The sequence below is a fragment of the Calonectris borealis genome, chromosome 2 (assembly GCF_964195595.1).
Source record: "Calonectris borealis chromosome 2, bCalBor7.hap1.2, whole genome shotgun sequence".
Lineage (NCBI taxonomy): Eukaryota > Metazoa > Chordata > Aves > Procellariiformes > Procellariidae > Calonectris > Calonectris borealis.
Genome location: NC_134313.1, coordinates 13,729,999 through 13,743,391, shown reverse-complemented (window position 1 = coordinate 13,743,391; position 13,393 = coordinate 13,729,999). Strand labels below are relative to the sequence as shown.

The window sequence follows — 13,393 nt, the reverse complement described above, 5'->3', positions numbered from 1 at the left end:
CCACAGATTACATGAGCAATAATGGGCAAGTCACAGGTTTGAACTTCCCCAATCAGAAAATAATGTCAAATGCATACAGGTTATGCCACTAGCTTCTGTAAAGTAACTTGAAGATTTTAATGAAATGTGGTAAGAATGCAAAAAACATGGAGTATAATTATCTAGCAGGTTCTTAATAATACCCTCTCACATTAATAACTGGACACCAGGTAAGGAATGTACATGCTCTGTTCACCTATCTGCTCACTAAAATTAAGTAAATTTTATTCCGTGGAAAACACTACTCTTTTTCTTCTGCCCCCCAAAAGGTCACACTGCTTTCTGAATGCAAGGTAAGTTACACAAGCACATGGAAAACTGGAAAATGATTTTGGCATCACTACCATCCCCAGTCCTTGGTACTCCAACACTCCCCTCACAAAGGCATGAATTTCTCTGTTTTTCTGCTCCTCTAGTCCTTCCTCTTGCTCCACTCATCTTCTTTACACCAACACTAACACACTTTCCCCACTTCTTCCTGGCATGCTTTTCATTATAAAAGTATATTTTAGTTTTTTCCTAATTTAAAATTTCAGAGTTTTCACTTTGATCACAAATGAATTGCCCCATACTCTTATTTCCCATTCAACATACTATTTATAATTATTTTCTACAAGTCTCTGCCACCCAACACCCTGAGATCCACACACTTGAACCAAGCCATATAGTTTCTCCCTCTAGACTGCCAATGCCTTGTATTAAAGCTGCTTTTATTAAGGCCTTGAGTTGGTATTCTCCTAACTAGATCTCCAAATGATGAGTTAGCTGTCCTCCCTTACCAGTCAAATGGCCTTGGCACACTCGATCATGTTTATTTTTGTTAATGCCTTGCCCTACCTTCGTTTCCTTAGGTCAGCCTCTCGCTGGACTCCTCCTGTGGCTCCAAGTGTTCTCTTGCTGCTCTACAAGGAGGTCTGATCACCGAGGTGCACAGCAGGAGCCACAGGCTAGGTCTGAACTAATAACAGGCCTAAAAACAGGCCATGGACTCTTCTCTGGCCTGTTCATGATTAGCAACAAGATCACCCCAGTGCTTATTAACACCTGGACATCTAGCTTGAACCTTTTTGTAGGTCTCCAGTGCCAGTGGTCAAGTCTTCCACAGTCTGTGTAACATGTACAAGATACTGCCCTCACTGGGTATTGCATAAATCATCTCTCATTCAAGTTCTGATGGTCTGATGGCCAGACAGGTGATCAGCCACAGGGCACAGTCAGATAAGCGTACTGACCAGCAAAATACTTACACGTGACTGGCCCTTTTTATCCCCTTGCCCCTCTATTTTCCCACTTCTCTTCCTCCCAAAATCAGCTAAACCTCTCCCTTGTCCCGCCTTTGGTTCCTGCCCTAAAGATCCCATAATAAGTCCTGTGTGAACGGCTTTTCCCCTGCATCCCACAGTGTCCCACCCCTAGGCAGTAACCCCCTAGTCCAAAAGGTGATTTGGAGAGCTGCTCCCATGATTCTCCAGATGGGTTTCACGCCTGGACACTGGGGCTGATGGCTCTGCTGGGACAGCTCTGGGAGGGGCCCAGACAAGGCAGCTTGATTTGAGTCCTTGATTTGGGTCCCTGCCTGCCATTGTGCACCCCTGTGTTCCTCTGGGCTTGGGCAGATAGGACTTTGATGGGCTGATGGCCCCGGGATGGGCCTGGGAGTAGCCCGGCAGGGTATTATTTGGGCTCCCCCTCCTGCCACTGTCTCTCTGAGCTCCATTGTGGAGAGGAGGTCTATCACAAAACCTACCACTGATCGGCTCAACTATCGCCGCATCCTCTTCTGTCCTCAAGTACAGTCTTGCCCCATTCTGTTCCATCCAGAAAGCGCCTACAAGGATCGTTGGACTGACTGCCTTAATCACAACTATCATTCTCCTTAAAACCTTAAAGCTTTTCCCCCTCACTTCAAACATAAAGTTAATATGGCCTTTTACAATTTAACCTTATTCCTCATGTTATTTTCCACTGAGTAAAGGGATGACAGCTCCTAATTACAGGCCCAGACAGCAGCTTCCACTGACTACCTGCTAAAAACAAAAACGAACACCACTATCTTCTCCCCTGCTGATCTTCACGCTCGGGAGGAGCTTTCCATACACATCTGGCAGCTTCCTTTACTTCCTGAAAACTCTTGCTGTGCTGCTCAAAGCCGTGAAAACTGTCATGCTCCTGCTGTAGCAAGATCACTCTTTCTCATTTCTGAGTAATACCATCCATTTCTTTGTATTCCCACCTGTCCACAGCCATCTGTTGCCTTTTATCTTGTAAGCATTTTGGAAAGGCACCGATTTTTTTTTTTCTCTGAATACCTGTTCTGAGCTCACGACAGTACAGCCCTAGAGTCCGTGACTATGGCTTGTCATGTCAATAGCAACACAGATTTTTTTTAGTAGATGAAAAATACCCAGTAGTTCAGCTCGTCTCAATTGTTTAAGACAAAGCTTTTGTCTTTGTCTAGAGCATAGTAAAGAAAATTTAAAACAGAACTAACCTACAATGCCACCTTGATTATCAGCTATTTCTTTGTCAGCTCTTTGGATTTCTTTCTTTCCTCGGGAGTGCATATCAAGGTTTTCCTAATTAAAAGAAACAAGAAAGATCAGTCACAAATATGCAGAAAACCTGACATGGGCATATTTGGTGCCTATATAGTAACATTATCAGGGCACTCCATATACACAAAAGATTAAATTAAGATACAGGAGGAGAGAATGGGAACATCATTCTGGCACACATGATTAGTAACAAGAATTTCTGCTTTAAAATAGGTTTTAGTATGTGTGATAGTTAAATACCTATCCAGATACAAAACCAAGTGTATCAATTAATCACAGGTTAATAATCCAAAAGTGTGGCAGAACCCAGGAAAAAGCAATTCCGAGCAGACAAAAAAAAAATTTATATGGGCATTTGAGAGATGATATACAAAGTACTATGGATGATTCCGGTTTCATTTAAAAAAAAAAAAAAAAAAGGAATTCAGATCTAAACAAAAAGCTATGAAAGCAGGCTATGAAGATGTTTAAAAAAATGAAGTGCCTGTCATTCAAAAGGACAATAGAAGAACTTAATTTAATAGAGAAAAACTAAGACAGAGGAAATATGATTGCTGTATATAGTTTTAACATAAGTTCCTCCAGGGACAGAGCACTACTTAAGCTCACAGGCAAGGCTGGCACAAGAACAAACACAGATAAAGCAGATATCAATGAATTCAGCGTTTAGTAAGATTTGAAGTGAAAACCTAAGCCCCAAAACAGCTGTTTGTAAAGTGTCCATTCAAAAATCGTACAGCAATTCAGAAAGCATAGTATAAGACATGTATTTCAACATATCACTGCTATTTCCTGTCTTCTGAAGAAGATATTTCCTCCACCCTTAGAGCGTATCTGTAGCATGACCATAACAGTAAGATGTGAAATTATAATTAGAGAGCAAAAACAGATGTTATTTTAGACTACACTATTCTTTGGAAGAAGTCATTTCAGCTAAATTAAAATTACAACTAAAAAATTTCCTTATGTGAAATACACTACTTATACAAAAATAGTAAAATAAATTAGTATCTACTTCTTCTGCATCGTGGAACACCCCAAGGTCTTCCATTATTCGCCGTCTACGCATCTTCTCCATGTCATCCATTTTTTGCAAGACTGCTTCTGCAGTACTAAGATAAAAAGTTGCCATGTAAGAGCAAAGATAGGGAAGTACAAAAAAAACTCATTTAAAACAGTACACATGATCTGTATGACATTTTAATACAGGTGGCACAAAGCAAGAGTCACTGACACAGCCAAGTTTTTAAACACTACTTAAAAATTAGATCAAATGTTTACTTTTTTTATAGAGAGATTTAAGAACAAGCATTTGAGGATTTGCAAACATACACTGTTTTCAGGTTTATTTTCCCCTCTCGCTGAACACAGCAAAAAGCCCTTGTTTTAGTAGGAAAAAAAGAATTCTGAAGATCGTAGTAAGATAACAGAAAGAAATTATGGCAGTTTTTAATAGCACTTCAGTTGCTCTGCATGATAGCATTAAGTCACTTTTAGTTCACAGCCTTCCTCAGACAACAGGTTGCTTATTCTTCCCTTAACTGTAATTTAAGTTTCGTGTTGGTTTTCCATGACTACATACGCTGGAAAAAACATCCCACTGTTGTTGCATTTCACAAACCTTTCAGAAAACAATGTCAGTTTGGGCTTCACAAAGAGACTTAAGCCATGGACAGACAGGCAGAAACACTAGGACTACTTCACTTTGGCTGTATCCAATTTTCCTCAGTATCTTAACTGAGCGTTATATAAGCGTGGAAGAAAAGTTAATTAAAAATGAAGGCGCTTCTGATGCTAAGAAAATTGATTTAGAGGGCAAGTTAAATCTACCGAAAGTCACAATATAAAGTGATAGTTTTGGTTCACAAGACACATAAACCCACCCAGCCCATACATAAAAGATGCTCTAGTATGAATATCTCTCTGCAACTGGCAATCCCAAAACGAAGACATCAGTGGCCAATTTAAACATTGTCTGCGCCCAAATTCTTTACACATGAAGCACCTTCCAAATACATCCTCCCGCACACACTCTCAGACCTGGAAGTCTTAAACAGCCACAAGCACCTATTTCCAAAAAACTCAGGTTAAACAGGTTGGCTGCGAAGTACAAAGGCCCACACCTTACATAAATCAATACACTAATAATTACAGGACATACCGGCGCAGGCAGAGGAAGAGGAGAAGACCCTACCTGATCAACTGCAATGGAATGTTAGCAGAAGTTGGTAACATCCTGCAAGTTCCAAGCTGTGTGACCCTGGTGGGACTCTACTATGGAGGGCACCTGCAGCCCAGCAGTTATCACAAGGACGTATCATATATGTAGGTACATGCAGGGAAGACTCAGCCTAACCACTGAATACATTTAGCTCTTGCTGCCAGGAATAACAATATCTTTTTCTGTTGTCAAAAGGAGAAAGTCCCTAGCCAATATTACGCCATAGCGCAAAGGCTTGCTAATAAGGCTCATTTTAGTAGCTTTGAAAGATGATAAAAAAAAAAACCCACTTACTTTGTTATAAGTTTGTCAAACAAAACAGATTGATTTGTAGTGCTGTAACGACTTTGTCGAAGTCTGCAGCTTTGGCGGACCTCCAAATCTCCATTTTCTTCGTGGACTTTTTCTGCAGCTTTTGCATTAGCTCTGGTCTTCAGTGTTCTAGTGACTAAAATGCATTAATATATAAAATATTTTGAGACAGAAAATACGTTATTCCCTTTATTTCACCATTGCTCTAGTAAAATGTAAAAAAATCTGCAGTGGATTGATTTTTTCTTTAAATACTGAATTAGAAGTTATTGTCATGACCACAGCATTCAACTTAAATTACTTATGTTTAAACTACCTACTTAAAAGCATGACTTGTACAGCAGCTTTTTAATAGTCTGGAAAGGCAATCTGATGAAAACAAAAAAGCAACTTTTGTTCCATGCAGGAGGCAAGTTTATTCCAGTTACTTCTTTATGGAAAAGTGAAAACAACAAATACCTCTCTCTAAGGTGTTTTTACTCCATTCATGTAAAATTGTATCTAATAGTTTTTCAAAAAAATTTTTTATGTGGGACGTCTCTTCTTAAGATGCATGTTTTTTAGTACACTGTTTAAGCATGCATCACTTTCATTTTCTGCACCATGACACAAAAGCTCTAGAAGATAAGAAATGTCTCAAGATAAACTCCCAAATACCAAAGAAGTCAAACGCTTGCCTGCTTTAAAAAAAGATCTGCCCAGTATTTACCACACAGCATCCTTTGCCACGGGTTCGTTACTTGCACTATCATTAAAACAGTTAAGAAAGGGCAGTGAGAAAGTAGTGCACAATTAGAACTTGAATTACTACACACAAAGTGCATTTCAGGCCCCTTCCCGCGTTCAGCCTGTGGCTGGCAGGACACTGCCTGGAAATAACGGATTTTCCCAGCTGCCAGCAAGCGGCCTCACGGCACCAAGGCTGCTTTGTGTATTCAGCACAGCAATTCGGTTCCACGGCAAATCGCTGAACTTCAGTGACACCTTCCCCACGTCAGTGGGTTTGTGCATCTCATGACTGAATTACTTTTGAACTCGCATATATTATAATACTGCAATATTCCCTCCTATTTGCAAGATCGATTTTCAATTAATTTGTGTCCTGCAGACTCCAGAAAATCCACGTCATAAAGAAACCCGAGCTAAGGAACAGATTCTCTAGTGCCTAAGAGCAGGCTGGAATTCACGCTGCGTTCTCCCCAAGCCTGAAAGGAATTAATAGCGTATCCTCCTATTTGCACCTACCTCTTTTCATAAAACTCATAGGAAATTCACTATCTTTTGAGATATCTATTCTCACAACTTCAGCTGATTTTGGTTGACGAGTTCAGAAGTTTTTGGGGCCAAGTTAAATAGACGGAGTGACCAAACGCAATCCTTCTCGGAAACCAGGCTAAAAAGGAATTCTAGGGAGTTACAACTACTTACCTTCTTTATATTCTTCTTTTTTTTGGTCTGATTTTGGCTTTGCCAACTGCCTACATTAAGAAAGAGGACAGAGGAGAGAAGGGAGAAAAGAATTACTATATTAGAATTATTGCATAGAAGTATTGTATCGTATTGTATTGTTCCCCATCAAGACTAGGGAACCTGACCAAGTTTATAACCCAGTGTTCCACATCATGCAAAGAAAAGCCTGTGGACCACATGGAGGATTCAGATCCCAAGTCTGCTGCATACCATATGCAGACAGTTCTATAAGGACATAAATTTCCTAACCTGCTAATCTTGAAGTCTCAATAGTGCAAATAACATCTCAGTAATCAAAGCGGAGGAGAGATCTCAAAGGAGTTGGGAAAAGATGCCTGGTTTTTGCACAAGCAGAAGACTTTTACTAAGAAGAGCGATTCTAGTTCTAAGATACTGGCACTGACATGAACGTAATTGTACTCCCCCACAGATTTTTAGCTGTAGATTTATTATGACGTGACTCATTGTGCATGCTTTCACTTTTCCTTTTAATTCTATGAATTGAACGGAGATTGGACATCTAGAAATACAATACCTCGTGAAGTGTCTTCGATTGACATTTTCACTTAATATTTCCATGCTTTTGTCAAAGCTAGAGTCTGAACAGGGCGGCATGTTTTTTCTCATTGATCTTAAACAGTGTCCATTGAAGCATTCAATTTTGCCAGAGGAAAATTCCTAGGGAAAGAAGGAAATAAGAACGTATTTATCTGAACCATGTACATTGAGCTAAGAAGGAAAGTCTCCCTCATTTAGGCAAGTTTATTCTGTTACTCTCCTGACCTGATAGTGGTGCAACTAACAGCAGGTAAGCCTTGAACCACTTCTGGACCAAGAAGTAGCTCTCAGAAAAAAAAACCCAGCTTCCAAAGCTAAAGCTCCCCTCCGCCACGCTTTTCTTGTGGACAACTTGAGCTTAATATCCTTTGAAAAAATTATTGTGGCAAAGCCTTTCATATAAACTTTGCGTTTCATGAAAAAAAAAAAAAAACAACTTTTATTTCAAAATTGGTTCAGAGGAACAGTCAAGCTTGACCTTGCATGTCCTGGGATTAAGATCTAGTTAGGAGAGTTTTTCTATCTTTGTTCCATTTATGACTGCATTTGGAGGGACATTAAAAGATTTGCTTTAGGAGGATGGCATTTATCCACGGGAAACCAAAGAGAACTCAAGATACACTTTTTTTATGGCTGTTGATCTTGTTCACATTAGTATTTCTGCAAGGAGGATAAGTACTATCACTTTTACTACGTGAGGAAAGCCAAACTAAATCTCACACTGAATAGGGCAGAAACCAGACCAGATTCTTCTACTTCTTGACACTAACTTTACCAAGAGGTACTTCCATTAGTAGTTGATGGAGATGATGACAGAAGCATGAAGAAGGTCACTACGGGAGGGCAGCGATGCACGCACAAGGCGCTTGCAGGGCCACACTATGGGAGCTGCAGTCACCCGCTGCTGAGGAGTCAGCCCTGAGCCACAGAGCTGGGCAATCCTGTAACTGTCTGACGGTCTTCTCTTCAGTCAACCTTGAACAAGCCGTCCTGAACGTTCACCTGACAACTTCTCACAATAAGACAGACCTTTTGCATGAGGAGGATTTCGATCACCTTTCCTTTGCCACTCGTTTTAAAGAGCACCTCCCTTCCTGCAGTCCTCCGGGCTGGTGGAGCGAGGCCTCACAAGATGCCTCCCATAGCTGGCTTTTGAATTTGGGCATCTGAAATGAAACCCCTAAAGACATTTTCTGCTTCTTGGATCCAGCACAGATGGATATAACAAGACCTAAAGCTTAATGAGAGGCAGTCTGATCTGTCAGTCACCTTTAACATTTTTCCCCTCAAAGGTTTAAGAAAGAAATCGTAACAGGAAGTCTTTCAACTAATTTTTAATTTTACGGAGCCCTAGGTTTATTTGAAGAAGGCAGGTTTTTGTGCACACTCACACATAGGAGTATATAAAGATTTAAATCAATACTTTCAGCATTCATCACTGAGAGAACTAGAAAAAAAAAACCTAGACCAAGAAATAATTATGTTCTCTCACCTGCAAATGTACTCAATAGTATTCCTACAGCTGGTATGGCTATGGCTTATATATCATCCTATAAAATCTATAGGCATGCCTGGGAGCTACCTATAATGGTAGGTTACGTGATTAAAGGCTAATGTGCATCAACAAAAAGCCACGGAGAAGCACTGGCGGGCAGAGGCACGCTGGCAACGCAGCGCTGGGGGAGCAGCCCGGCCCCGCTCCTCGCGAGGCCATCGGTCCGGCCAAGGCCTGGCTCCAGGCTGAGGGACCCCCCGGGGGTGCGGGCGGGAGAGGCCTCGGGGTCACCTAACAGACAGCCTGAGGGCCTCTGCCTAGAGGACGACTCCTTGTGGTCGCTGATCACCAGACTGTCCTGGCTTCTTATTTATTTATTTAAGGGCGTTTCTATCTGTGTCCCGGGGCACAGAGGTCTGAGTGCCAGCGGCGGGAGAAGGGGCCACACCTCCTCATGGCCTGCGCCATCGCTAACAGGCACGAGGCCAGCGTAGCTGGGGTTAGAGTTTTGGGAACCAGGTACGGGAAAGGCCACAAGTCTGGGCCAGATACCCAGACCGGGGGGATGTGAGCCAAGCGCTGGGCTGGGGGGCAGGTACTGGAGAGGCCATAGGTCTGGGCCGGGGACCCGTCTGTGTATGGGAGACCAGGCCACCCCGGGCCAGTTACTGGTTTGACTGAGTGTCTAACGGCAGTTACAGAGGGATATACATAGTACATGTGTGCGTGTGTGAGCGCACACAGGGGTCTAAATACCAGCAGCTGGAAGGGGGCTGTGCAGCTCTGGGGCTTACGCACCCATCTGCCAGCCCCCAGCCCCCAGGGAGACCCAGGCACCGGGGGGCAGCTACAGACAGACTGGGTGCCCAAGACCAAATAATACAGGGATCCATATTACATACATGCATCTCTGTGTGTATTTTCCCACTAATAGGTTTTCATCCTGATCAGCCAGAGAGGGAAGAAGGATCAGGCCATTTGTACTCTTCATCGGGCTACCAGATTCAGCTACTCTGAACATACAGCACTTTCAAATAAGGACAACATTTTAAGTAAGAGGCACTATTTCTAATATATGATCACTTGTAAAATTAGACTCCAAAGTTGGGAGCAACTTTGGAAGATTTAGCTTGCTTAAACTTTAAGATAGATGAGTTATAACTGCCGCTTTGGATATTTCTACTTCATTGATCTAGAAGTAAATATTCCTTGGGAGAAATCTTAAAGGTCTGCCATATCAGTTAAAAGATGACTGCAATAATACACTTCACAAACCTCTGGGCCAAATCCCAGACGGAAAGAAAAACAAACACTTAGAGAATGTCAGCACAGATGTTAGAAAAAAAGGTATAGTGCCCTGGGAAATCTTTCTATGTATACTTATGCAGTTGTTTGCTTTTTTAAAATGTATTTTTAATGCAATGTTCACAATACAATACTCGTGATATTTGTTATCCTCTGTACTATCTTTTTACCGTAATCTTGGCTCAAATTAGGACACAGGCAAAGCAGTAACAATGTATATTGCTAACTCTTACCGTCCTCCATTCATAGGAGGACATCCCAGTTTGGCGAGATAGCAGACACCAAGAACCTTTAGGTTAACTCCAGCAAGCTGCCAGCAGAGCAAGAGTAACTAACTCTTATCAACCGTATCAGGCTGAAAAATCACACTTAAGAAGTGAAATTGAGTAGAAGCAAATGGTTAAACTGGAAAGATAAGGCAACTGGATGAAAGAATTTTGTAAAATATTTCAAATTTTGAAAGCATTTTATATTTTGTTACTTTTCTTATGCTATAGGAAGTGATTAGCAATTGTTTCTAAAAAGTCTTTTTACAAAAACTGTGTTTAGCTATCTGGTATCTCTGAGGAAGTAACTCTATGTTGAAGTACTATCAGAACAGATAAACGTGCTTAGGCAACAAGGCTGTGAGCTCTGACGCTGAGGTCCCTATACAGACAAATGTGAAGGCCTTAGCCTGGAAAAGTGCCGGTTTCCACTGTGCCCAGACAAAAGGGGAACTCTGGAGCACGCTGCCCTCAAATACAGGTCACAGGACAACAATCTTGTTCAGTCTGGGGAACTATACCAGAGTTACAGACCTGCAGATACACAGCTTCCAAAGGGACAGTAACCACTTTGGATCTGCCATGGGACTCCTTGGGACTGGAAACTTGGACGAGGAGAAACCCATCAGATGGCGGTTTACCTCAGGCCTTCTGCCATATGCTCCTTACTCTCTATGGATGAAATAAGCTAAATAACTAGATATAAATCGCGTGCTGATATCAGAAAAACTGCAAAAGCTGCCACCACCAAGTCCTTGCACACCAACAAGATAGGAAAGAGGCATTAGGACTTGAACATGCAGCTAGCGCCAGCATCATCATCTTTGTCATCTCAGGTACTTCTGCATTGTCTCTGCAGTTAGAAAGCTCCAGCAAAGCCCGGCCATCCTACAAATGAAATAAGAATGACTCCATGCCTCAAAGCATGGGAAAGGTCTGGAAAAAGGAAAAAAAAGAAAAAAAATAAAGAAACCAAAACAAAGAACAACCTTACAGCCAGTTTCATAATGACGATTCTGCTTTGGTTTCAGTGAAAAGTTTACATTTAGCTTCCTCATTCCTGTTCTCCACACTGAAAACATGTGCCAGGTGCTTTATCTGCCTAACTTTGCACAGCCTTGCCCCGTGTGCAACAGGCAGCTGAATTCCCCGTAGCCTCTGACCATTTCTAGTGTAGATTGCAAAAGCAAAGCAGTGATCTTTAAGCAGATTCCATGACTGTTTGCAAAGAAAAAAAAAAATACCCCAAGGATTTCTCCCTTCTTAGTTCAGTAATCTTGAAAATAATGAAAAAAAATATTAATCCATATAACTGAAAATCCTGAAAGAGTTCTGCTGGAAGGAAAGAGAGTCCACTACAAGCTTCACTCCAAGGCAGGGCTCCCCTGAAGAGCAGACCACTTCTGAGTTGGATCTGGTCTGCCTTGATTTGTCATGGAAATCCAGGACACCCTGCGGAGAAACGCCTGACTTGGAAAACGCAGAGAAGGGTTTTAGCTTTTAAAGGCTACATTAAAAACAATGAACTTCTCCAAGTGAAATGGTTCAGTTATTAAAGTAGCAACGCTGAGATGCAGACAGCATGGACTACTTAACATCCTTTATAATCATGTAAGCAGTCTCTTTTCTACTAGGGTAGGTTAAAATTATAACAAGCTTAAGTAAAATTTTCACCATTTACACACATAAGTGCTTTAATTAAGTACAAACTAGTCCTGATTTCTAAACAGAGTTTTGTTTTTAAAGCTTCCAAAGTAGTACCTATATACACTTGACTAAGGAGTGTATATAGGCACAGGCACTTCAGGCCAGCTAGAATGCAGTTATAGGTCACATATGTTTTGTGTCGAGCGCTGTTTTTGATGCATTTTTATCATCAGAACAGCGAGCGCTCTCTCTATGAGCGTTACCACAATTAAAGAAAAGCGGTCTCTAAGATCTTTTTAAGGTAACTTTTCAGATAACAAATTTAATCAAAATAAACGGGGAAGGGGAAATACAGATAACACACCAAAGCAGAAGGCGATGCGAAAGTTCTGCAGGCCCCCAGTGACTGTCTCTCAGCAGGCTGTCACCGCTGCCCCGGGCCAGAGGTCCTGCCGAGCCCCCTTTGGCTGCAGGGTGACCGGAGACGGGTGGCGCGGCAGGGGGGACCCGGCCGGCTGCGGAGGCCAACTCCGGCTACTTCTTCACATGCGGCAACGCAACCGACCGCAGTTATAGGCGCTTACCCTAAACACTCATTTTTCCTCCGTTTTTGCCTCCACCTGACACCGATGGACGGTGCTTTTGCGCGGGGACCCGGCTTTCCCAGCTCCCCAAGGCTCCCGGCCGGCACCGGCACCCGCCGGCGACGGCTCCCCCGCCGCGCAGCCACCGGGCGCCTCCCCGGGCCCACAGCCCAGCGCCTGGCCCGCCGGGCCTCGGCCCGTCTCCCCGCGGGGCCGGGGCAGAGCTGGGAGGAGCCGGCGCTCCCCCCCACCCCCGCCCGGTACTCACGGCCTCGTCGGCTCTCCCGGTCCCCCTGGATCCCGCGGCCCTGGCGGCTGCTGAGGCGGCCCCGGAGCGCGTCCAGATGCGGCGGCTGCTGAGCGAGGGGGGCTCCAAGGAGATGAACTCGGAGCTGGAGTCCATGAGGTCGAAGGGGGGGCGGCGGCGGCGGCGGCTGTCGCGGGCCGCCGGGCCGGGCGGGCGGGCGGCGCTGCTCCGCAGGACCACCATGGCGGAGCGATGGCGGGGGCGATCCTGCCACCACGGCCCGCGCGCCGCTTGGTCACCGCCCTCCTCCCGGATCCTTCCGCCTCGCCGCCTTCCTGCCTTCCTTCCGCCTGCTCCGGGGGCCGCCGCCCCCTCTCCCCCGCCGCCGCCGCCGCCACCCGCCCTCGCGGAGGCCGGCGGCGCGTGCTCCGCCCCGCTCTCCCCGCGGCCGCTTTTCCCTCCGGCAGCTAGTCCCGGCCCGGGCGGCGGAAGGACACGTTCCGCGATACGGCTCTTCGATATTTTTGGCGCGTAAAAGTTGGAGCAGGTTGTTCTGCCGGCGCGGGATTGGCTCGGCGGCGCGCGCTGTGCCCGCCCCTCCCGCCGCTTCCCGCCGGCGGGGGGCGGGGCCGCCGCTTAAAGGGGCCGCTCTCCCACGCGGCGGCGGTGGCGGCTCTTCGTCCCTCCGCACCCC

The 13,393-nt window shown here is 44.3% G+C and overlaps 1 protein-coding gene across 3 annotated transcripts in view; it reads right to left on the bottom strand.

Moving 5' to 3' along the window:
* The window catches only part of ATAD2 (ATPase family AAA domain containing 2), a 38,484-nt gene extending 25,235 nt beyond the window's left edge, over positions 1 to 13,249 (bottom strand). For 2 of the 3 annotated variants that reach the window (XM_075141201.1, XM_075141203.1), the window contains exons 1-6: positions 12,721 to 13,249; positions 7,133 to 7,275; positions 6,556 to 6,605; positions 5,110 to 5,263; positions 3,610 to 3,706; positions 2,531 to 2,615 (exon numbers count right to left, since the gene is read on the bottom strand). In XM_075141201.1, the coding sequence (XP_074997302.1) occupies positions 2,531 to 2,615; positions 3,610 to 3,706; positions 5,110 to 5,263; positions 6,556 to 6,605; positions 7,133 to 7,275; positions 12,721 to 12,942 (751 nt within the window). In that variant the 5' untranslated portion in view covers positions 12,943 to 13,249. Of the gene's footprint in view, positions 1 to 2,530; positions 2,616 to 3,609; positions 3,707 to 5,109; positions 5,264 to 6,555; positions 6,606 to 7,132; positions 7,276 to 12,452; positions 12,595 to 12,720 lie in introns of those variants that run through there. The other variant, XM_075141202.1, reaches the window with a different exon arrangement.
* Between the last annotated feature and the right edge of the window lie 144 nt (positions 13,250 to 13,393).